At 45.3% G+C, this 25,914-nt stretch overlaps 1 protein-coding gene and 1 non-coding gene across 2 annotated transcripts; one reads left to right on the plus strand and one right to left on the minus strand.

Moving 5' to 3' along the window:
- The first annotated feature begins 9,890 nt into the window (after window positions 1-9,890).
- On the plus strand, window positions 9,891-9,963 carry TRNAG-ACC (transfer RNA glycine (anticodon ACC)). Its single transcript has one exon. It is a non-coding gene; the product is annotated as a tRNA-Gly (tRNA).
- Window positions 9,964-25,068: 15,105 nt separating this feature from the next.
- On the minus strand, window positions 25,069-25,434 carry LOC105096917 (histone H2A-Bbd type 1). The gene has a single exon (XM_010989353.3). The coding sequence runs from the start codon at window positions 25,432-25,434 to the stop codon at window positions 25,072-25,074; it is 363 nt and encodes a 120-aa protein (XP_010987655.1). The 3' UTR covers window positions 25,069-25,071.
- Window positions 25,435-25,914: the final 480 nt, after the last annotated feature.

A 25,914-nucleotide genomic window follows, 5' to 3' on the forward strand; every position in this document is an offset into this window, starting at 1 on the left:
GAATATTTTTAAAACTACTAAAAGCTTGACCCATGTATGTCACTAGTATTAGGTACTAATGGGTCTGTTTAGGGTTTATCGACCTTCTTCCTTTTGCCAGGCATCTTAACTGAAATATGTTGCCCTAAACATAAATTTTATCAGACATGGGAGGGATTCTTACAGAATCCCTTTGCTCCAGTTAACTTTAATGCAGAAGAAATAGTTTGGAAAAGTCATGATGCAAATTAGCCTGAGACATCTGGAGAAAATGTGTACGTTAGTGTATGCAAATATAACAGAGGAAAATGGGCGACTGCTGGGACCTGCATCTGAAGACAGAGGAAGCAGTAAACGGCAGGTGCTTACCCGGCTGACTGCCCTTCCCCAGCCAAGACAGGCTGCACACCTCTAATCAGCACTGCAGGCAAGCGTATCTTTCATGCGTGTGTTCCAGACACTGCTGTGAGACACAGATGATTAGAATCCAAGGAGAAAGTTGACAACGGAAAAGGAAATGTTTTAGAGAAAAAGATTCAAGTAGAGCTCAAAATATACTTAAAAATAATTTAAATATGACCAATAAAGGTAACAAAAACCGTAGGAAAAGGTTCTTTGTGCTGTTTGATTTAAATGCACTCACTGTATCCATCTTCATCCCAGAGCAATTTATAGTTGTTTTCATTTATCGACTAGTAACACTTTAAGTCAACACACCAAATAAACACACACACAATGGTACTGATTTAAGACACATTAGTGTGTGTATGCATGCATGCGTGCGTGTGTGTGTGTGTGTACACGACATATTGGAGAAATAGCAACTAGCAACAAAAGTGCACTGTTGAGAGCTCAGACTCTGGAGTTAGGTTGGTTAATATTAAAATCTGAATTTGATTTTCAAATTGGGTGATCTTGAACAATTTATTCCATCACTCTTAGGCCCAGATTCCTAACCATTAATATGGAGATAATAAGAACAGCTACTTCACAGGATTTTTGTAAGGATTAAATGAATTAATTCATGTGAAGGACATAGGACAAGGCTTGGTGCATGGTAATATAGCAGCTACCACTGTAATTTAAATGACTACTCTTTGTAATTATTGGAAGGCAAATACAGTCACATGAAATGATGGTATGTTCCTGAGAATCAACTGCAAAATGGCTTCTTTCTCTGGTCCTCTTCCTTGTCCAAAAATTGTCACTATAAGCACTTGCTGGTAATTCTCTAATAGGTAGAAATGGCAGAGCAAAGGTAAAACAGAGCAAAGAGTGAGAGGGGAGGGAGGCGAGCTTTCCCCCTAAGTGCTGCTTCATGAATCCCAAGGGAAGAGAGAAGAGAAAAGCTGGAGATGGCAGTCAGGGGACTTGCATCACCACAGCGTCTGCAGCTCTGCCCCCGCTGCGACGGTTTGACCTCAGCGTATTGACATTCCTCCTGCTTCTGCCCTGATTTGCTTCAGGAGGCAGAGATGCTGTATCTCATCAATTAAAGGAGGTTCCCAAACTCGCAGCTGTGAGCTTCTCATGACTCCTGGTTTCAACGCGATGAGTTTAAATTTTATGATAAATGTCAGTTTTCATCAGCTCAAATGTCTGAGTGACATAACGTGACTTGAAGATATGCAAATACCTCCTTACCAGATGTGTCTAATTAGGTAGAGGTCTTGCGTGCGGGGTACTCCCTAATTAGTTCTGAGGTAATCGTGAGAATTCAGAGGCAGCATTTACTGCCAAAAGGCTTCTGAGAGGCGGGATTCCAGCTTTTCTTTTCCTGAAAGATACTTCATCTCTCTCCTCAAAGTTTTCTTCAAATCAACTCCCTCCCCTTTATATTCATGGTCCGCAGACAGCTAGGGACCTTGCTTTGCATTATAAGCAGACCACCAACCAGGCTGAGAGAAAATGCAGCACAGTTCTAAAGATACCCAACTGTCAAATCTAAGAGAAAACAGACAGGTGTCAGGTGGCTTTAATGGGAAATCACTGGGAAATGTCATAAGTATAGGCATTATGGTTAAAGGGAACTTGTCAGCTCGGGGGGAAGTGACAATGATGCTTTCTGGCTGGTACACAGCAGAGGGCTTTAGTGCTACTAACTGAATTGAAGCGAAATCCCTAAAGAGCTACAACCATGAGAACTTGAAGCCATAAATCCATTTTTATATAGTTTACCTGTCAATCTCTTTGGATCATTTTAAGCTAATCACTCTCACTTTGATTCTTAATTGTTAAAACTTCATGTTCTTTTAATCTGATAGGGTTTGAGTTAAGCTATACCTCTGGAGTGACAGTAAACAGTGAACCTGTAAAATCTGGGGGACATTCTGAATGAGTGTGTGTGGTTTACCATAATCACTTCCATGGTCCTGACTCAGGTATAAACGCAGGAAGGCAGGCTCCACTCAGTGCATTTTCCACCACTGATTTGCAGATCTCCATGGGTTTTCTACTTAAATATGGAAGTAACAACCAAATTCCATTCCCTGCTGTAATTGCGAGGGTCCAGGGAATGGTGTGAAATGTCTCTTTGGTGCTGACATCTACTAAAGTAAGAGGGAATTTGACCCACACTGCAGTGTTTCATGCCTCAGTGACTGGAAAGGTGGATACAGGCGGTACTGTTAGGTTGTGCTTTAGAAATGAGAACTGTCTATTTAGCTGGAACCACAAGGCCACAGAATGTGCTTTAAGGTCAAGCAGTTCGGGCTTTCTAACTCCGCATCACACAATGACTGCATTTTGTTTTCAGGAGTTGTGAATTTGTGTTCAGAGACAATATGTCTGCCACTGTCTTGCAGCTCTTCACAAGGGCAGAGGGTAGAGCCATAAAATCATATGAAAGTGTTCACACTTGAAATGTAAATATGGGTCATTTAGATCTGAGGAGACGAGAACTGGTTCAAATGTAATCTAGGATTAGGCAAGAGACAGTAATAGGGAAATGTAATGCCTGATTTAATCAACATAAACAACTCCAGAAGAATAATTTTATAGCTAAATCAGAGCTCTGTACTATCCCTCAAGAAAGCTGATTGGACAAAATATTCAATTTAATTACCCAAAAGCCATTTAAACTGCCCGTGTGTGATAGTTATTCATTATGCAGATCAATGAATAAATAGCACAGTAAGCTGACACCCTCCCCATTCCAATGTCACTGATTCAACAGAAAACTTCAGAAAACAATTAACAATTAACATTTATTCTGTCTTACACATACCGGTAAGAATTGCTTACCTAAGTTCTTGGGATCAATCTAATTGCCTAGTCTTCCAGGTCACACTTTTGGTCAACAGTATCTATTTCAAGCTCTAACTTGACTGACTTGAGGATTTAGAAGCTCATGCTAGGAAGGGGTCTTCAACTTAATTAGAATGTAGAATTCACCTGCCTTTGAGGCCGATAAGGTAGCAGGGAGAAGAGGCTGATGGAATTGTGTTAGTGGACAGTGTAGATGAGTTGTGCTGGTGGTAAAGGACTCTAGACGTGGCCACGGAGGATATGAGCACCAGAACAGGTGGCATGCATTACAGGCCTTTGTACTGGTTTACACCGTATTGCTGGCCTATAGGGTACACAGTACAAACTGGGATCAGTTGCTAACAAGCAAAAAACATCATGAGATTTGTAAAATAATTACAAGGAAACTAGAAAACTAGGCCATGAAGGGAAAAAGAAAACAGAGCAAGAGACTCACCCCTGTGTAAAATTATAGCTTAAACACCCCCACTCCATATCTTACGTGCCAGTCTGCTACAATTATAAAAGGAAATAAAGGGTTTTCTGTGGTTTTTGATAGCTGCAGCACGGCAGGACCCATCCTGTTGGAGTCATAAGACAGCGCCCAATCACACGATCACTGGCTCAAAACGCCCCAAGAAGCATCAAGAGCAGCGTGGTTTAATTTTCTTCGAGTTTAGTTAATTCTGTTTCTGGAATTGGCATTTAAAACTTATGAACAAAGAAAGTATTTCAGACACAATATTTTCTGCCTGGTCTAATGTCTCTAGTTCTCAGCCAAAGTGCCAGAGTAACACATTTTTCTCAAGCAATTGACCAGATGAAGATTAAGGAACTTTGTAACAGACACCCAAAGGTGACAGGGCAATAATGTACATCACTTGAACTGCCACAAACACAGCCAGGATTCCCTAGGGCTGTGAGTGAAACACATTCTTCTTTGGCTAATGAGTTCTGAGAAAGCACCATTGGTCCTTCAGACATACTCTACTCTATTAGTAAAATGACTCTAAGAAATGGAAGCACATTAATTTTGGAAGGTTATCCTAATTTTAAGCAAAATTTCTACAATCTTATTGTCTACATAACACATTTAATATCGTAAGGTTTGAAGAAGTACACTAGCCTCTCACCTTCTGTTAGCGTGGTTTGCCCCAGAAGATAGGGAGTTTTGGGATGTGCAAAAGAGAAACTACACTGGGGCAGGGGAAAATTCAAACACATAACAGAGACTTGATAAACATCATCCCTAATCTATTATTTATTTGTTGACATTTTTGGAAAAAGAGATGTATTTCACTTTTTCTGTAATCCTCATTTGAAAAGTACACTTAAACAACAGGTCCGGAGGTTTTTCACCCTGGCTAAGTAAAGCAAAATTATTCAGATAACTCCGGCAAAAATAGTAAGAGGTCTATGTTAGTACAAATGAAGATAGGAATAACCTTCTTAGCGCCTCGTAACCTGTCAGTGGGTTCTATATTTGCTTTGTTGCTACTTAAGGACATGAAGGTAACACTCTTAATAGGGTGAAAAGGCCAAAACTGGACCGACCACATCAGCAGAGAACCAGGCAACTGTTGAATGAAAAAGGACTTTATAGTTTAAAAACATCTCTTAGCTAACATCTCCTTTACTAATATCATTCTTTATGATATCACCAATTACCATGCACTGATTTCCCCTTCCTTGCTGACTGGGTCCATGCAAATGGGGCTAGGGTAGGGCAAAGAGGCCAAGTCCCTCTCACTTGATTATGTCACGTAGTGTGGTGAGTCTATACTGGAAATCAGGTCTTAAAAGAATAACTGGATAAGCATAAAGCACAATAAATGGCTGGAAACCTCCTATTATGGACTGAATGTATCACTCCAAAATTCATAGGTTGAAATCCTAAGTCCCCATGTGATGATTATTAGGACGGAGGGCCTTTGGGGTGATTAGGGCATAAGAGTGGACCCCTTATGAACAAGATTAGTTCCCTTATAAAAGAAACCATGGAGATCTCCATCAAACCTGCTGCCATGTGAGGACTCAGTGAGAAGATGGCCATCTACAAACCAGTTAGTAGGTCCTCTCCAGACAGCGAATCTGCCAGGACCTTGATCTTGGACTTCCCAGCCTCCAGAATTGTGAGAAATAAACTTGTTGTTTATAAGCTACGCAGTTCATGGTATCTTGTTAGAGTAGCCTGAACAAACTAAGATAACATGCAAAATACTTGGAGATTAAACAACACACTTCTAAATTATATGTGAGTCAAAGAAAAAGTCTCAAGGGAAATGAAAACATATTTCAACTAAAGAAAATGAAAATATAATTTATCAAAATTTGTGGGATGCAAAAACAGCAGTGCTTACAGGGAAATTCATAGCACTGAATACATATATTAGAAAAAAAGATATAAAATTAATAATGTGAGCTAACATCTTAGCAAACTTTTATCTTAAAAAGAACAAATAAAATCCAGAATAAGAAAGTTAGGGCTGAAATCAATAAAAATTAAAATAGTACATCAATAGAGAAGATCAATTAAAAAGATAGTTCTTTGAAAATATCGATAAAGTCAATAAATCTCTAGCCAGACTAAGAAAAAAGAGTAAAACACAAGTTCCTAACATTAGGATGAAAGAAAGGTCATCACTCACTGCTGATTCCATGGATGTTAAAAGGATAATTAAGAATATTATGAACAACTCTATACCCACGTATTTGATACCCTAGGTGAGATGGACAAATTTCTTGGAATACACAATCCACCAAAACTCACACTAGGAGAAACGTATTTTGAACAGTTGTATATATATTAAAGAAATTGAATCAATAATTAATAACCTTCCCAAACAGAAAGCACCAGTTCCACATAGTTTCACTGGTGAAACCTAACAAACATTCAAGGAAGAAATTACACCAATTCTCTAAAATCCCTCCTAGAAAACAGGAACAGAGGAAACACTTCCTAACTCATTTTAAAGCCAGGATTATCCTAATATCAACAACAGACAAAAATATTACAAGAAAGGTACAACTAGAAACCAGTATCTCTCATGAACATAGATGAAAAAGTCCTCAACAAAATATCAGCAAATCAAATCCAGTAATGCATAAAAAGAGTTACACACTATGACCAAGTGGAACTTTTTCCTGGTATCAAAGGCTGGTTCAGTAATTGAAAAATAAGTTAATATAATCCATTCTATCAACAGGCTAAAGAATAAAAATCATATGATCATACCAACAGATGCAAAAAAAAAAAAAAGCATTTGACAAAATCCCATCACCCACTAATGACAAAAACTCTCAGCAAACTAATGGAAGGGAACTGCCTCAGCTTTAAACACATTATTCATAAAAACCTACAACTAACGTGACATTTAATGGTGAGAAACTGGATGTTTTCCCACTAAGTTCAAGAACAAGGCAAGGATGTCTGCTTTTACCACTCCTATTCATCATGGTACTAGGAGTCATAGCTGATGTTACAACAAGACAGGAAAAGGCATTCTTAATCTTAGAATACAACATAATAAAAGCACACAGATTTGGAAGGAAGAAATAAATCTGTTTTGTACATGACATTGTTTCCTATGTAGAATATCTCAAAGAATCAACAACAAAAAGTCCTAGAAGTATTAAGTGATTATTGTAAGGTTTTAGGATACAAGGTTAATATATAAGTCAACTGGTTTCCTAAATACCAACAAACAATTGAAATTAAAAACACAATACCATTTATATTCATGCCAAATAAAGGTAAATGCTTAGATATAAATTTAGCAAAATGTGTACAAGATCTATATGAGGAAAACTACAAATCTTTGATGAGAGAAATCAAAGACCTAAGTAAATGGAAAGATACTTTGTGTACATGAATAGGAACACTCAATATTGTCAAAGTATCGGGTCTTCCCAATTTGATCTATAGATTTAATGCAATCCCAGCAAGTTTATTTTTATTGTGGTAAAAAATAATTACCATAAAATTTACCATCTTAACCTTTTTTAAGTGTATAATTCAGTAGTGTTAAATATATTTACACTGTTGTGAAAGAGACTTCTAGAACCTTTTCATCTTGTAAAACTGAAACTTTGGGCCCCTTCCTCCAGTTCCTGGGCCCCCTTCTCCAGTCCCTGGTAACTAGCATTCTACTTACTATATGAATTTGACTACTTTAGATTCCTCATATAAGTGGAATCATACAGTATGTCCTTTTTTGACTCTTATTTCACTTAACATAATGTCCTAAATGTTCATGCTTGTTGTAGCAAATGACAGGATTTCCTCCCTTTTTAAGGCCCCACAGTATTCTATTGTATGTATATACACATTTTTTAAAAAATCATTCATCCATCAACGGAAATTTGGGTCGCTTCCAACTCTGCTATTCCAGAAATTGATTTTGTGGCTATCAGAACCTAATTCTAAGGTTCATACAGAAAGGCAAATATCCAGAACAGCTAACACAATAGTGAAAGAGAACAAGGTTGTTGGACTGACATCACTAACTTCGAGATTTAACTACAAAGCTATAGTGATCAAGACAGAGAGGTATTAGCTAAAGAATAGATAGGTCAATGAAACAGGACAGCTTAGAATAGATTTATACAAACACAGCCAACTGATTTGTTACTAAGGTGCAAAGGCAATCCAATAAAGAAAGCATAGTCTTTTCAACAAATGGTGCTAGAACAACAGAACATCCACAGTTAAAAACATGAATCCAGACACAAACCTTACACCTTTCATAAAAATTAACTCAAAATGAATCACAGGACTAAAAGTAAAATGGAAAGCTATAAAATTCCTAGAAGATAACATAGGAGAAAATCTAGGTGACTTTGGGTTTGGCAATGATGCCTTTTTTAATTTCCCCAGTGTGGTTCTTAATTCAGACCAAATTTTATCTTATAAGTAGAAGTCACTGCAAATAATTTCATGCCCTGCCAATGACATAGCTACTGGCAATGACTTTTTAGATAAAATGCCAAAAACATGATCCATAAAAGAATAATTTGATAAAGTGAATGTCATTAAAATTTAAATCATCTATGATAGCACAACAATGTGAAAGTACTTAATGTCACTGAACTATACACTTAAAATAGTTAAAATGGTAAATTCTGTTATGTATATTTTATCACAATGAAAAAAAATCCTTTCTACATGTTGCAAAATAATACTGTTACTTTTGATGGGTCATTCTGACAATCTTCAAAGAAACATAAAAGCAAAGTCAAAAAAAAGGAAAGTGTGAGATACTAAAATGTAATTTGAAATCAAAGTATTTTCTCTTAATTTTCTAGTTCTCATACATTTTCCCATCTATTAACATTTTAGTTGGCCTTATTTCCTATTAACGTACAGCTTAAAAATAAAGAATTTAAGAGCAAAAAAAATTTCTTAACTTCCACTCTGCAAAAGATACTAAGATGTACAGCAGATCTCTAGAACTTATTCATTGAGCATATCTACAACATAGTGCCCAGGGTTAACACAGTATTACACACTTCAAAATTAATTAAGAGGGGAGATCTCATGTTGAGTGCTCCTATCACCAAAAAATAAAAATGACACAAGGAAACCCTGGGAGGGGATGAATGTATCTATTGCCTGGACTGTTGTGATGGTATCAGGGATGCTTGCATATATCCAAACTTATTGTACACATTACATATGTGCAGTTCTTCACATATCAGTTACACTTCAATAAAGCCACTGTTTCTAAAAAGCCACTGCCATGAGAATGAAAAGAGAAGCTACCCACTGGGAGAGAACATTTGCAAAATGCAAAGCTGATCAAGGACTTGTATCCAAAATCCAAGGTTTAAAATTCTTCAAACTCAATAAGAAAACCACAACCCCCTCAAAAAAAAAAAAAAAAAAAAAACAAAAAACCCCACAACCGAAAAATGGGCAAAAGATCTGAACAGACACCTCACCAAAGAATTTATACAGATGGCAGGAAATAAGTACATAACATAATGTTTATCACCACCAGCCATTAGGGGAATGCCAACTAAAATCAGAATAAGATATCATTTCATATCCACTGCAACAGCTAAAATTCAAAATATGGAAAACACCAAATCCCGGCAAGGATGTAAATTAACAGAAACTCATTCATTGCTGTGGGAATGGAAAACAGTATAACCACTCTGGAAGGCAGTTTGGCAGTTTCCTACAAAAATGAACATACTTTATCCCCATCATATGATTCAGCAATTGTGCTCCTCTGTATTTACCCAAATGATTTGAAAACATGCATTGACACAAAAACCTGCACATGAATGTCTATAGAAGGTCTCTTCATAACTGCCAAAACTTGAAAGTAATCAAGATGCCCTTCAACAAATGAATGTATCAACAAAGTGTTGTACATCCATACAATGGAATATTATTCAGTGATAAAAGGAAATGAGCTACCAAACCATGAAAAGACATGAAGGACCCTTAAATGCAAATTACTAAGTGGAAAAAAAAAAGAAACAATCTGAAAAAGCTATATACTGCATGATTCCAACCATATGACATTGTAGAAAAGAAAAAACTATGGAGATAGTAAAAAAGTTCGGCTAGGGGTAGGGCAGGAGAGGGATAAGTAAGTGGGTCACTGAGGATTTTTAGGGCAATGAAATTATTCTGTAAGATAGTATAATGGCAGTGGGGAGGGTGTAGCTCAGTGGAAGAGTGTGTGCTTACCACGCATGAGATCCTGGGTTCAATCCCCAGTACCTCCATTAATTAAAAAAAAAAAGATAATATAATGGCAGATACATATTACTATACATTTGTCAAAACCCATAGAATTTACAACACAAAGAGTGAACTCTAATGCAAACTATGGATCTAGCTAATAATACATCAGTATTGGCTCATCAACTTTAACAAAGGTACCACACTAATGCGTGATATTAATAACAGAAATTTGGGAATGTATATGGGGACCCTACTTTCTGTTCAATTCATCTGTAAACCTCAAAGTGTTCAAAAGAACAAAGTCTATTAATCTTTTTTAAAGTACACTGAAAGGCCTTTGATGAGGTGAGTGTGCTGCTGCCGTGTCCCTGCAGTGGCCAGATGGTCCCCAAGTTCTTACACGACCACCTGGATGCCCTATAAGTCTGCACCTGATAAGACCTTCCCCAAAGCAGCGCTTGTGCACGTACCTCGCTGTGTGACTGACGTATGAGCCACAGTCCATCTTCTGGACAGGGTCAAGGGAGTGGACTACAGGGTAGAGAGTTCTCATGGCAAGGAGTGCGGGACCACAAGAACTTGGGAATGAGAACTCTGGCTTGCAGAGGAGATCCACGTGTAACCTCTAGATGTGAAGAGCCCAGACACCTTAATTAACCTCTCCAGGGCCACACAGCCAATAAGTGACTTAGTGGTGGCGAGGCCCAGGTGGTTTGGCCATCATCCTGCAGGCCAAAGCCATGCCTTCAGTGAAGCACTCTCTGATTTCCCTGGCTTCATGGTCATCAAGGGCTTCCCACCAGGTTTGCCATCAAGGGCAAGGTGGAGAACCCAGTTTCTAGGAACCAAGAGTGCTGATCAGGCATCAGGCTCTGCCCCAAGCATTTTCTTTGTATTAACTTACTCAGTCCCTCCAGCAGCTTTATGAGTGGTCATCTCCATCAGAAGCAACTTAAAGTTTCCTATCAAAAGAAATTTGGGCGGTGTCCCCACAGTTCTGTGAAATAAGAAAACTGGAAAACGTTGTCTCTTTTTCTGAGCTGCACAAATTTGGGGCGGGTCATACATTAGAAGAGAGGGAATCACATTAACTGCTGGTGGCACCCTCCCGCTTCTACCAGGGCAGTCACTGGACTGGGAAGAGTCATACTTTTGAGAAAATCATTTATCCACTGAAAAGACAATGAAGAAATCATCAAGAAAGGCAAGAAATTTCACTGAGTAGTGATGTACCATGGCAGGCACGTGAGGATTCAAAGTATAAACAAACATTTTTACCCTAAAAGTTGTGCAGTAGCAGCCTAAGAAAAACAGATAGATATTAAATTTAGAGAACAGAAATCCAACATGTAGATTGTTGAGATGCATGAGAGAAAATTTCTGAACAAATGTAAGAGAAGCAATATTTCGGGAAGAAAATAAAGTCTTCTAGAGCTGAAGAAAAATGTTAATCTTCAGATGAAAAGACATTCTCAGGGTCAAAACAAAATCAGCAAAAATTGTTCAGTACCTGAATATGAATGGCTGACATTTTGAACTTCAAAGGTTAAGAATGCTACAGATTTTTAGGGGGGAAAAGAAAATATTTTCCACAAAGTTACAAAATGAGGCTTCTCCTGAGTGTCACAGAGTAACAGGATATAAAAGGACACGTGAAGAGGAAAAGGCTGTGTGACTGAGTAATTCTACATCAAGTCATATGTGAAAGCCACAGAAATCATTTTAATTACATATATACTCTCAAGATTCCACCTTCTCTGAAAAAATTTAATAAAATTCAAACAAGTATTCAAAATAAAACCTTTCAAATAGAAGAAGTAATCTGAATAATCACTGTGGATATGGTTTAAAAGCATTGTTAAATGTTGATAATTCAAATTTCAACCTATTTTGCTTTTAAAAAAGCTTTTCAATAAAAATATTTTGGTTCAACAGTCCCACTCTCCCAAATGTATGCTGATGACAAAAGGGTGACTATGTTTTCCAGCTCCTTGATGTTTATCAAGGAGCTTTCATTGTGCTGAGGTTTTAACTTTATTTCTCTAATTTATGACAGGCATTATAACGGAAGCACTGAGTTACTTATTAATGTCTAATTTTCACCTAAGTATAAACTCCACAAAAGAATTATGTTTGGGAATCACCGACATCTCAGTGGCTGGTGCATAGCAAATACTTAACAAATGTTTGTATTATGAATGTGTAAATGAAGGAAACTTACCTGGGAGATTAGAAGTTTCCCAGTAGGTCCCATTAATGATTCCTCTGGAAGTGGTTCTGTAGTCTGAATTGGTTGTACCTGTAATTACACAGAAAATAGGGTGAGAATGCTGGGGGGGGGGTGGGTAAAAGGACTTCTTTAAATGGCTTAAATGACAGCACAGGCAGATTTGGTGTTGGGTGAGGGCATCCTGCTTCATAGACGGCACCCTTTCACTATGTCCTCACGTGGAACAGGGCCCAGGGGATCTCTCTGGGCCTCTGCTATGAAGCCACTAATCCCCCTCATGAGGGCTCTGCCCTCGTGACCTAATCACCCCAGATCCCCCACCTTCTAATACCATCACCTTGGGCATTAGGTTTTCAACAGATGACACTGAGGAGGAAATATTCAGACCAGAGCACCATCCGAGGACTGCCTTGTGGTCAGCGGTGAAGTGCAGGAATCAGGTCCTCGGGTAGCACAGGGAATCCCTGTGAGACTCAGCAGGGCAGACACATCAGCAGGGGAAAGCGGTACTGGTAGGACACTTAGAAAGTATGACAGCATCTGCTCAGTGCAACCCTGAGCATCTCTGTTTCCACTGAGACCTACTTTACCCATAGCTCCTGGCAGAAAGCACAGTCCTTCCGGGAGGGGCTAATTTCTTCAGCAATGCTTATGAAGACACCTGACTGTGCCTCTCCTGGACAGCTCCCCCGGCCGCCTCTCAGGGATGCTGTGGCTTAGGAATTCTGAGAGAGAGTAATTGCTAACATTCAAATAGCCATGGATTCCAAGACCAGACAAAACCAATGTCAACCAGTTAGCAAAATATCCCAGGAGCTAGGGATGGGGGCTCATGGGTCTCAGAAATTGAAGGGGGTTCCTAGCCTTGCATCAGGGATGTTATTAGTAACATGCAACAACCATCAGGGGGCAAGTACTGAAGAACAAGTTGAGCTGGAGAAGGTTTTAGGGCCCCAGCTGTGGGAGGCACTGACTCTGCAGTCACTGGGTCCTGGGGGAGGGGGGCCGGGACAGTGGAGGGTGTAGAACACTTAGGTAACCCGTATTAGCTAGTGTAGTCCTTGACAGTGTGAACTAGCCATCCCACATCAGGGATCCCCCATGGTACCCGGACCCCAGCTCACCAGCAACTCATACAGCACCTTCGTGTGAATTAGCAGAAGGCGTTCTCTGCTGTCAGGCTGGGTGAGCAGACTGCTGGCTTGTCTGTGAGGAGGAAAGGCTCCCAGCAGGAAGAGATTTTTAGGAAATGAAAGGGTCCCCTCTGGGTGATGAAGTAGACAAAGGTAGCTCCTCAGAGTGAAAAGGCACTGTCTCTAAGAGAAGGAACTGGAAAAGCTCCCAGCCCACTGCATGAACAATGCTTCCTCCTTGCGAGAAGAGGACGAGAAAGCAGTGCCCCCTCTGGCAGATGCAGCAAGGCAGGGGGAGAGGAGAATCCAGGCTAGATTTCAGCACCCCCATCCCGCCCTCATGACCCAGCCCTCTGTGCAGTGCACGAACTGCACAACTGTTCCCGGTGGGGCTGCCTAACCCAGGTGGCACTCCTTAAGGTTAATCTGCTCCATCCCCCAAACTTACTTATTCTTTCTTCCTTGAGCACCACCCTCTCACTTAAATATGTTAGAAAGTTTAGAGTTTCCAGTCTCCACAGTTGATTTGGGTTATCTTTTTCAATTTATTTTAACTTCGGCACATTTACTATAGCACAGCCATGTAGGGAGAGAGACTGCCAGCTGGAGATGGCTCCATGGAGAACATGGTGCTTCTTCCCAATGTCAGGTCCACAACCTTGAACTCAAGGCAGCCCCTCCATCCCCAGAGCAGAAGGAGGAGCAGCCAGGAATGGGGTTCGTTCCTGCATGTCATTCTGCCAACGTCCTGCAGCTCGGCCCGCAGGGAGTGCTTTCAGGAGTGAGAGGATAATTCAGTGTTCAGAGCCCATTGATTTCCTGGCCACGGCTGCAGAAATGTCGATAAGGTGCCAATTGTGGCAGGATTTGCCTTGTGATCCATTCTCTTTTCTGCTGAAACTCAGTTTGTCAAGGCCACCAGAGAGTCCAGGCCGACTCTCTGTCACTACAGCCTGGGCTGCACTGGGGTCATTGACTTGGTTTCCACATTGGTTACCTCGTATGCTAGAACGTAACCATTGTGCATATTTATATTGGGGTATGTACCTTGGACAACTACGATGTTTGAAGATTTAAGACCTCTGCCTCCAGAGTGTTTAGAGATACATATTACGAGACACATGACAGGCTCTGAGCAGGACGGCAGGAGAAGCGGTTTTCCCCGAACCATCTCAGTAGTGTCTGTCAGGTCACCTCTCACCCTGGGAAGCAGATCATCCACTGCAGAGGAAACGTTTGATGACATCATGACGATAAATCACAGCATCTTGAAGGCCAGCTTGCGATTCCGGGGTCAGTGCAGAGCAGCACCACCGTCCGTGCTGACTTGGGAGGGGCTGCGCTGCCCATGTGAGGTCCCTCGTGGTTCAGGGGCAGGGGCGCTGGGCCCGCAGAGCGGCCTGGGCAGGTGCCTCCCAGTGACTCCACCGCGCGGATGGGATGCGGCTCCTCCAGCTGCCTGTTTTCGTGTCCAGCCCCCTCACTCCACTTACTATTGTGGAGGGGCTCCTCTCTGCCGCCTCAATGTCCCCTGCCAAGTTAGACCCGGCAGTGACGCTTCAGGACTGTTCCTCTTTGCACTGTGACATCTCCTCCCAAGTTACACACGGCCCCGGTGGTCCATGCTCCTCCTCTTCGCCTCATTCACACCTTCTGTTCTGTGCGGTTACTGGTCATCCGCAGCGGTTGTGGAGGCTCTACACCGAATCCCGCCCCCCACGGCAGATCCAGCCTGGCACTGAGGGGTCACCTCATCCTCTTTGCCTGCCCTGGTTGCACTTCGTCCGGCCCCAGCACTGCACTGAGTCTGGATGTGCCCATGCTGTCCTGTTTCCCTCTGGCCGAGCACAGTGAGGTAAGTGTGAGCTTCTTCCTCTTTACTCTGTTCACACGCCCCGCTCACTCACAGGCCGCTGCACTGAGGACGTGGCGCTGCTCCTCGCTGCGAGTTTCCTCTCCCCTCGCGCTGGGTGAGTGCCCAAGGGCGTCAGGATCTCCTCTTCCTGTGCACACCCCGACCAGTTACCCAGTGCACTCAAGTGCAGACACCCTCCTCCTTGCCCGTTTTGTACGCCCCGTCAGTGGTGACAATGCTGTGAGGACCGCCCTGTGCTCGTCCAGATTGGCGGTGCACTTACCCCACGGCACTGACGATGCCTTCCTCCACCCCGCTCACTTCGCCAGCGCTGCATCCTGCTTTGTGTGTTCTGCTTTCTGTCCTGCTCACGTTCCGTGCAGTGTAACCACCGTGCTGGTGGTGCGGGGGCTCCTCCTCCTGGCCCCGTTCACATAACCCTGCCACATTACAGCATTGAACTCATGGTTTGCCCCACTGACAGATCCTGCCCAGTTCCGCCTCAGTACTAAGGGTGTGAGGATTCTCCCTTTTGGTCTGTTCACGTCCCCACAGAGGAAGGGAGGACCCCCTCTTCTCCTCTTTGCCCTCCTTACCTCCCACATCAGTCCCACCTGTGCACCGAGAGGCCAGTGATCACCCTCTTTCCCCGTTCACACTTCCAGTCCAGCTGCCCCACTGCACCAAGTGTGTGGGGCTCTTTTTGTTTGCCATGGTCACACTCCTGCCCAGGTAATCATGGTACTCACGAGTGGTACCTCATCCTCTTTGTCCTGTTCACATCCTCTGTCCACTGATGCTATTACAATTATGGAGCAGGGTTACTATTCTTTGCACAGATTTCATCTCCTGGTCCAGTGATACCAGCACATGGATGGAGCAGGGCTCCTTCACTTTGCCCCCACTGAATATTCAGTTCGTTGTCATCACTACACTGATGCTGCTGGAATGCATCACATCCTCTGTCCAGTTACCCCTCTACACTGATGGTTGGGTCTTCTGCCCCGTTAACATCCCTGGCCAAGACACACCACTGGTTACTGCTCAGGGCACTTCCCCTATGCCCTGCTCGCACCCCTGGTCCCACCCTCCTCTACTGAGAGATCGTGCTGGGTGCTCCTCTTTGCCTGGTTCACATCATCTGCACACTTGTACCACTATCCTGACAGTGCAGGGTGTATTCAATTTGCCCCCATCCCGTACCCTGTCCAGTTACACCCCTGCACTGATGCAGTGATGTAGGGCTCTTCCTCGCAGCCCTGCCAGCATGCCCTGTACTGAATTTTGTACTGATGGGAGAGGGAGGTTCATTCTCCTTCTGTCCTTCACATCCCTTGTCAGCCACACCACCACGCTGATGCTGCAGGGCAACTTTCCTTTGCCAGGATTACATTTCCTATTCAGAGTCACCACTAGAGTGACAGGGTGAGCCTGGGTCTCACTTCCTGTATACATCTTCCATCCAGGAATTGATGGTGCAGGTTTCCCCCTTGCCATACTTATAACATGTGGGGTTTCTCATCGCCTCCCTGCTCAGAAAGCTTCTCATGCTACACCACTGCTCTAACCGGCTGGGGATCCTCCTCTATGCCTAACCACTATCGCTGTCCAGCTACTCCACCACCCTGATAGAGGAGGGCTCTTCCTCATTGCCTGTCTACACCCCCTGGCCAGCCACTCCACTGCACTGATGGAGTAGGGGTCCTACTGACTGGCCTGCTCACTTCTCCTCCTGCCCAGCTGCACTAGTTCTCTACAGGTGCAAGGAAGCACCTCTTTGCATTTTCACATCACCTGTCCAGTTACCCCACTGCATCTGGTGTAGGACTTTTTCTCTGCCCCAACCACATACACGCTGCCCTGTCCAGAGACCCAGTGCATCCATGGGACAGAACTCTTACTATTTGCCACATTCATATCTTCTGTCCAGTTGCTCTCATGAACTGATCGTGGGAGGCCCTCTTCCTCTGCCCTTTTTACATCCCCTGGCCAAGTACATCACTGCAATACCGCAGTGCCTCGCCTTCACTGCCTTGTTCATTTCCCCTGTTTAATTTCTCTTCGCCTTGTTCACTTCTGTCATCAATGCACTGATGGTGCAGGGGTCCTCCTCATTAACCTGGTCATGTATCCTTCTTAGTTACACCACCGGACTGAACGGATGGGCCTTCATTTTCCCCATCCACATCCTTTGTCCAGGTCTGGCACTCCACTCCCGGGACAGGCCTCCTCCTCTTTGCCTTGTTCACATGCCCTCTCCCTTACAACACTACGTGCACTGGGCAGAGCCCCTCTCTGCTCCATTCACACACTCTGTCCAATTACATGAGTTCACTGACTATGCAAGCTCCAGCATTTTCCTAGTCACATCTATCAAGATAGCCCAGGGCACTGATAGCACATGACTTCTCCTCTTTGCCCTGTTCATATGTATTCCCTTCTTTGTTACTCCGCTGCACCCATGGGACAGATATCCTCATTCATATTCACTGGCCGGATAAACCAATGCACTGATGGATGGCCATTCATCCTCCTGGCCCTGTTTTCACCGTGTCCAGTTACTCCACTGCACTGAGGGGGCAGGGTTCTTCTTTGCCCCCTTCACACTGCTCATCCAGTTCCTCCACTCCAATGATAAACCAGCCTTCCTCTCTGCCGTGCAGAGAAATCACCACGTGCAGTGTGCATGTCATTAATAACCTCAGTAACGTTAGGAAATGGTGCCTTGATGGACAGGACAACTGCACTGAGATGGAGATCATCTGCAGCTAGCTGTAATTTACACCCTTGTTTGTCTGCCTTTAGCTCTGGGCAGACAGGGCTATTAAAAGGACAGATGGTAGGAACCACAACATCAGCTTTAAAAAGACCTAAAGATCTGAAATAATGGGCCTGTATCCAGCTGCGCCTTGCTGGAACTTGTATGGAGACATACTGACAATCTTAATGGGAGGTAGAAGGTCCATGGGCTCTCATTAAGCAAGCCCTCTAGGAAATGCTACCAATTTCGGCTTGTTTCAATTTAAGAGATTTCCCCAAATGGTGTCCATGCCTATGATTAGTTAGACCAGAGACAGAGGGGCTATCAGCACTGGGAATTTAGTTAATTTGATAAATCTGATCATAACATCAAGCGGGACCTATATGCCCTGAGTGGGGCAACCTGATATGCCCTGAAATTGAACTGAGTTACTGTATTTCTTGAAAAGGGAAGTTACTCAGAATAACTGTGACTTGTGCCCCAGTATCTAAAAAGGGATGCCCATGTGTCAAAGTTGCCAACAGACAGGTTTGTCTAGGTTGGTGGGTTAGAGCCCCAAGGGGCTGACTGTGGATTAGGAAAAGGTTCCAAGTTAAAAAAATGCCTCCTTTCTTGAGTTTGAGTTCTTCAAGTGGCATCCCAGCTGTGAGGTCCTGGTGAACTCCCACTACCCACAGTTCCCCAAAGAGGGATTTATATGGGGGGCCCTGAGGGAGAGGCTCACGAAGTAGAGGAGGTTGCCCAGGGGGAAAACCCCAGGGGGTGGAGCCAGTGTTGGCTCTGATCAGCTAAAACCGGTTTATTGTTTGGTGAGTTGCTCTCACGTCAACTGGGATCTCTCTTCCATCTAGGGCTTCCCTGATCTTGTGGGCTGAGCCATAAGACAAAGAAAGGAAGGTTTGTAACTTGGTGAGGGGCCCATTTAGGTAAAGTTCCTTGGATTCTGGATCAAGGCGGGTATACTCTAGGTCTGAAATAGTTTCAATATCTGCAGGGTCAGGGTTTTCCACAAAATAGTAAACCCACCTAACCATGCCAGTTTTATGGAATAATGTTTTAACCTCCTCTACTGTTTGCCATTCATCACTGGCCTCAGCAGTGAGCGTGGCTGTGCTAGGGTGAGCCCATTCCCAGGCCATAAGGACAACCCAGTATAATCACAGAAGGGGCTCACTCCGCAGAGCAACTGTCTAGGGGTCCTCCCATCTGGCTGATCAGTGTCACCTTCACCTGTTTGACAAGTGTGCTGAGTATAGGTGCAAGTCTAGCCAGAGCGGACAGGGAGGAGTCCAACTGTATGTAAAACCTCACCTCAGAGAACCTGAGGGTCCGTGGGTACCGTGTGTACTTAGGGGTCTCAGGCTAGTCCCACTACTGGCCTAATTTCTTAGGCGGTGAGCCAGAACGTGGAACCAGTGGCAAAGACCCTTTCAAACTGGTATGTGCCCTTTTCCTGAACTCTCTGTTCAAAGTCCTTTCAGATGATTTGTATCTCTAGCCTTAGGAAATTCCGAGACTCTGTCTCAATTTCCTGTTCACTCCCGACAGCTTTTACCAGTTGGGTGTTGACCAGAAATACCTGCAGCAGTGGTTTGGCATCAGCCTTCCTTTTCTAAGGCACCGCAGCTGACCTCCGTGGGGATGGGGTCCACCTCTGAGGGGGCAATTGTGATTGCCTGATTTGTCCTTATGCTTTGTTTGTAAGATCAAAGCTCCTGGAAGGCTGATACGCTGTGGGGCTGAGGAGCACTCGAGTGTTACTGTGGCATTTCACAAGTATTAATTAAATTGAATACATCAGCAGGAGTTTTCCGAGTTGCAAGGACCAGATGTCCCTTACTCTTTCATTTTTTTCATTAAATATTCTGCCAAAGGCCTCTAAGGATACAAACTCTTATAAGCCACAGGGTCCAGGGACAAAGTCAAAGAGCAGCAAGGCAGACAACAGCAAAGGAGTCTGTGACCGACACAGCCACGTTTGCAGGGAGCCACGGTCTCCGTGGAAAGAATGGACCACATCACTGGTCAACAGGTCCCTTCAGGGTAAGGGTATCTAGTTAGGCAGTTACCTGCTACCCAAAGAGGCCAGCGTGCCTCGCATGCATGAGGAAGGCAGGTGCTTTTAGTTGAGTAGCATCTACAGACATCAACCCTAGCAGAGGTTCGGGGGATCAGACTCCACTGTATCAGGAGAGAGGTAACTGCTTCCTGCTCCTTTGGGACGACCTTCACACAGCACAACAGCCAATTACACTGGCTTTCCGGGGAACCTCACCCAGATGAGCTGCATTATAAATACTTAAGGAGCCACTGGAGACCACAGCACCCTAAGCTGGACAGCTGCTCAGGAAGGACTCAGCGTTTTGAGCTCTGCTACAATACAGATCAGAGAGCCAAAGCAACACTGTACAAACACAACACTATGCAATGGCCGCTGAAGCATAAGCCAGCCAATGGCCAGCAGTGCCTTCCCACACAGTATCTGCTGTCTGATGGATTCAGTTAGGACACCAAGAGGTGTGGCATCCCCGTCTGCTACCAAACTTCCCTGCTCGCCGTACCAACAGTTTTAAAATATACCCAAGAGTTGTTCTAATCACATTTGCTAAGGTAACACACACGGAGACAATTGCCTTTCAAAGAAAAGTGTATTATTCACAGTTCCCCAGAGGATGGGAGGTACCACATGCCACAGAGGCCCACATGAGGTCACGTGCAGGGAGAAGCAGAGAGAGAGAGAGAGGACCTGGGGCTTTTATTACTACAGAAGTGAGAAGTAGCGAGGTGAGGACATCCCTAAGAGCAGGAAGCAAAACAGCCTGAAGCTTGTGGTTGAAGGGTTTGTAGTAAGACTCCCTTGTGCTCACAGAAACACTGGAGTGGTGGAGAAGTAAATGACCTTGGGCTACTGGCACAGCCCACTGATTCCAAAATGTCAAATCGTCAATTACAGAACATCAGAACCAAGTATTAAGCTATTTCAGCCTGCTACCCATGAACCTCCTGCCAAGTATTCCCTGGGTCAGATGCTCCCACCAGCCATGTTTCCCAGCAGATGTCCCTCTAGCCAGTTTGCACACTTCACCTTCACACCTCCTGCTGAATACTGTCTGAATCCCCCACTTACAGTCTTACGTGACCCTGCCCTACAGTAGCTCTTCATTTTACCCAAGCACCTCCTGTCCCATCCTCCCACAGACTGAATGCCACCTCCTTCCATGCACCTCCTTTGGTGTCTTCCCCGGCTCAGTGCTTCACCCACCGATTAGGTCTGACCACAACTTCCCTGTGTGAATACTCTTTCATCTCTAGCACTTCCTGTCAGGCCTTACCCTAGGGTATCAACGCTCTCCACTCAAGAACTTCCTGCAGGCTCATGTCCGAGGTTGGCTACACCCCCTACTACTACACTTGTTGGACACTTCACTAGCCTGGTTTTCCTCCATGCACGCATGGCCAACAAGTCCTCCTGTGGCCTAGATGCCCCCTCCACTCACGCACAGCCTTCTAGGTCTTACCAGAGAATGGGTATTTCCTACACTCATCCAACTCCTGCGAAATCTTCCTCTAGGCTGGCTTCTCCCTTTTCCCTGCCACCTTCTCATCTATCAACCCCTGGAATGGCTACACCTTCCACACAGGCACCATCTGCCGATACCTCCCCTAGAGGGGCTACATCCTCCACCCGTGAACTTCCTGACGAGTCCTCACCTTGGCTGCTTGCTTCTGGAACCCACACACTTTCTGCTAGATCCCAACTATGTTTACTGCATCTCCACCATGGTTCCCTCTGCCAATACTTATATTCAGGTAAGAAGTTCTTGATTTCTAAATGTTAGCAGATAAGTAATTTTCTTTAAAAACGTCAGTATAGGACTAGGAAACCCATCTGCTGTCCAGCTTAGGTCTAGGAGCTGTCATTCTGTAATTTATGCTTCAGGAAATGATTTACTGATGTTCATGGAAGGACCCTTCTTTCTTGAATTCTATTTTGTGGCTCCAAAGTCCCTTTTCAAAGAATCAGGTGATCTCCCTCTGGTTACATCCTGAAGGATATGTCAGATATAGGGACCAGGAGAGCCTGGGCCATCAAAATGCCTCAGTGGGGGCAAGTCTAGCCTCCAGGCCTTGTGTTCATACCAACAGCAAACCAACATTACTCTCCAAGATCTTCCCAGGCTCGACACTTGGGCTCATGTCATCTCACACAGGACGTTTTCACCTGTGTTGACCTGTGTCTGGCATCTGACCCTGGGCTGCCCTGACACTGCTTCTGATCACAGACCTGGTTTGGCAGCCACAGCCTCCCCAGCCTGTCCCTGCTCACTCCCAACAGGGCACGGTCATCAGTGGTGTCCTCCGCTTAGGGCCGAGGTTAGAACAAATCCTCCTCAGCTGCCCCCTCCCACCTTTCTGAAATGCACAAAATGCCTAAACTGGTGCGGCTCGTGCTTTCCCAAGGGCAGGGATTCTCCCCCTCTGCCGCCTTCCTCTCCTGAGTGGAGGTTCCTGGGCACATGGAGGAGGGGGGTTGGCAGGGTGTCACATTTACAGTGATGACATGCTGGCCGTGGCCCCGTGTCTCCCATGAAATCCACAGGCACGGCTGAAGTCTGATCCGTAAAGGGATGGCGGTATAGCTCTGCCTGGTTCTCCCACGTCCCTGTGACTCCGCCATCACAAGGTCAGGAAGCTCAACCTCCAAACCCGGACGTCAGACAGAGTCTGGAAGAGGTGTCACAGGGACCAGGAGTGCTGACTACGGCATGGACGGTAAGGTGACCACCCGAGCACACAGACCTGCTCACCAGACACGGTCCATCCACCTACTATGACTTCCCTGGCCTTTAATGAATTCCTCTGGTGTGACTGCTGGTGAGGTATCCAGGAGGCGATGTTTTGTGCTAAAACAAGCCACAGCCATCAGCCAAAACAAACAGCTTTCAGTAATCAGACAGCTGTTGAACCCACACGTCAGGGTCTGAGTGTAATGACTGGCTCCCTGGCACCGCCCACCCTGGGGGCACGCCACGGGGCTGAAGGACACTGGAAGACGGGAAACCATGGCCTGGACACACAGATGCTCCACTTCGGGGATGGGGTGGCACTGCTGGTGTCACCATGTGACCAGGTCCAGGCAACTCTCCACCTGCAGTTGCCGGGGACAGGCCTGCCTGCTACTCAGATGCACAGAAGAGGAAGAGCGGAATGTGGCTGAGGCCCGGAGGGCTTCGCGGCTCTTAGAACCAACACAAACGTGTGGGGTGGACATCCTGACAACGAGGTTTCTACAGACATTTGGTGGAATGGGCACTAGGTGTCAAGCAAGGTTTCTTGGATTTATCCAAGCACCTACTCCAACGAGCTCTAAGCACAACCCTGACACTGTTACTCTCAGGACACTCCTGTGAAGCCACCAAAGGCTAAGCCAGCTCCCAGCTTCCATCTGTGGTGGGAGGAGGCAGAGAGAGGCTGTCACCAGGCAGAGGGGAGCAGAGAGGAAACCAGAGTGAGGACTGAACGGTTTGCAGATGTAACCCTGGCTTCTTCCTCTGCATGGCACCCTCTGTCTCCCCAACAAGGTTCAGCAGGCCATGGTTTTCACAGCCAGGGGCCCAGGCACCCAGCAGTCACGTGAGAAGCAGGCCCGGTGGCACTTTGGGTAAGCGCGCCTAAGCATGTGGTACCCGGGCAGGGAGACGTGTGCAGTGTCTGTGAAGGGGGCCCTGTGCCAGGCTCCGTGTTCACAGGCACACGCTGATGGAGTCTCAGGGCAAACCCCAAAGGGGAGGAACTTTTATTATCCTTGTTTTACACGTGAGGAAACCACTGCTCACAGAAATAGATGAACATTCAACTTCTGACCAGTACATGGTCAGAAAGTGGTGAACTGGGATGGCAAACCCAGGACCAGTGATCTCACTGCTGCAGCCAGCTGGGCAGCCTCTGATCAGTCCTTTATGACAGGCCAGGGGGCAGCAGAGAGGGCCCTTGAGTATATGATGAACAGGAGAAAATGTGACATGGTGACACTAACAGGAGGGGACTTAGTTTTTTTTACAACACTTGATGTGACAACTTTTTTTTAACCTTAACACAGCATATCAGAGTGTTTATAAGAGTTGTGTGTGCTTTTGAGTCTATCACTTGGGACAGAATTTATATAGAATATACTTATATATCTTTTTTTTTTTTTTTTTACATCTTAAAACATGTATTCAGCCACTGAAAACCTGTGACTCTATGATATAAATGATCATAGACAGGTTAGGTGTTTCTTCTGAGAATGAGATTTATAATTGTGTTTATAATGGGATACATTCATAAATAAGTTCAGGAACAGTAATCATTGAGAACTACTTGAATTGCATGCCTTAGACCAGAGAGTAGCTTGAGATATTGCTATTTAATTTACCAGTGTGCACAGGAGAGGACAGAAGGATGTATTCCACAGAGAGTACCACAGCACTAGCCAATAATCCCTGCCTCAAGTCCCTTTTTGGGATGAGGCAGGGAATAAATACGAAAACAACAGGGCCATAATCCCCTCTATGTGTATTTCTTTATGGTTTCCCCGTCACTCCTCCATCTTCATGTACAAGCCCTGTCCCACCAGGTCCATGCCAACTGCTCCATCACCCTCTGCACCCACCCCCCGCTGTCATCACCTCCCACTTCTAGACGGTCCCCATCATGAATAAAGCCTTCAGCACCTCGGCGGGTCACAGTTTTCAGCCCCTCCCCCGTTACCACCATCACTCTGGGAAATTCAACGTGCCTGGGAGCCCCCGCCCACCTCCCGGCCCCATAAGCCTGCACTCCCTCAGAGCCAGTGAGGACGTCCTCTCCCCCAACAACCTCGGCCAGTTCCTCCCACCAGGACCACTCCCTGCACCGTCACCATTGGAAACCGCTCCCTGAAATCACGGATTCCAGCATCCCACCCCGACCACACCTTCCATCCCCAACCCCCACGACGCAGCCCCTCCTGGATGTCCCAGACGCCTCAACTGAGAACGATAAGCGGAAAGGAGACAGAAACAGAGCCAATGGTTTAAACGCTTTAATAGCTGTGCTGACAGCAGAAGTCCAGGCCTCCCTCATCTGTGGGTAGTTTGGAGGTGAGTTGAGGCTGCTACTGAGGCCTGGCTGGGCCCTGGGACGTGGGCATCACAACCTGTCCTCGGGCACGGGCATCGCGGAGACCCGAGGGAAGGCACCCGGCTGGAAGAGGCGGCTGAGGTACTCGTGGTTGTCCAGCGCCCTCTGCACGTGCTCGGGGGTGATGCGCACATCGTGGCTGCTGCGGGCCTCCACGCCCGCCAGGTCCAGGATGTGGGCCGTCAGGTACTCGAGGATGCCGGCCAGGAAGATTGGGGTGGAAGAGCTCAGGCGCTGGGCATTGGGACCCAGTCTCAGGAGGCGGTCCAGGCGGCTCACGGGGAACTGCAGCTCGGCTCTGGTGGAGCGGGAGAGGGAGTGCCGCCTACGACGGTGGGAGGACCAGGACCAGCGGTTTCTTCCCCGAGACATGATTGTGCTGGGTTCTAACCCGACCCGCCTAGCCCAACTGTCCCACTGGCCTGGCCTCTGGAGATGGCAGTGTACTTCTGCCTGCCACCTCCCTGTGCGCCAGCCTCTTATTGGTCAGGGACCTGCCTTTGTGATGTCATGGGTGCTCACTGGGCCCTGATCAGGACTGGCCTACAAATGTCTGTGATAGGAACCCAGTCTCTCTGTTGAAAGGACCCTTTTGCAGGGAATGTTTAACTTTCTACTAGACTTTAGCGTTCTAGCTAAAATCGTGTTTGGAATGGAAGACCGTTCTTGTCTATAGGACCCAACCCCAGCTTATCTGATTCTAGCCTTTCAGTATCTTTGAGCCCTATTTTACATCCTTTTGTAAGCTGTAGGTCACTGACAGATAAGCACAACCTCCAGTGGAGGCTAAACTGTCCCCCTCACACAGTAACCAAACCAATTTTGCCTCCATTTACATATTCACCTTACTAT

The sequence above is a fragment of the Camelus dromedarius genome, chromosome X (genome assembly GCF_036321535.1).
Source record: "Camelus dromedarius isolate mCamDro1 chromosome X, mCamDro1.pat, whole genome shotgun sequence".
NCBI lineage: Eukaryota > Metazoa > Chordata > Mammalia > Artiodactyla > Camelidae > Camelus > Camelus dromedarius.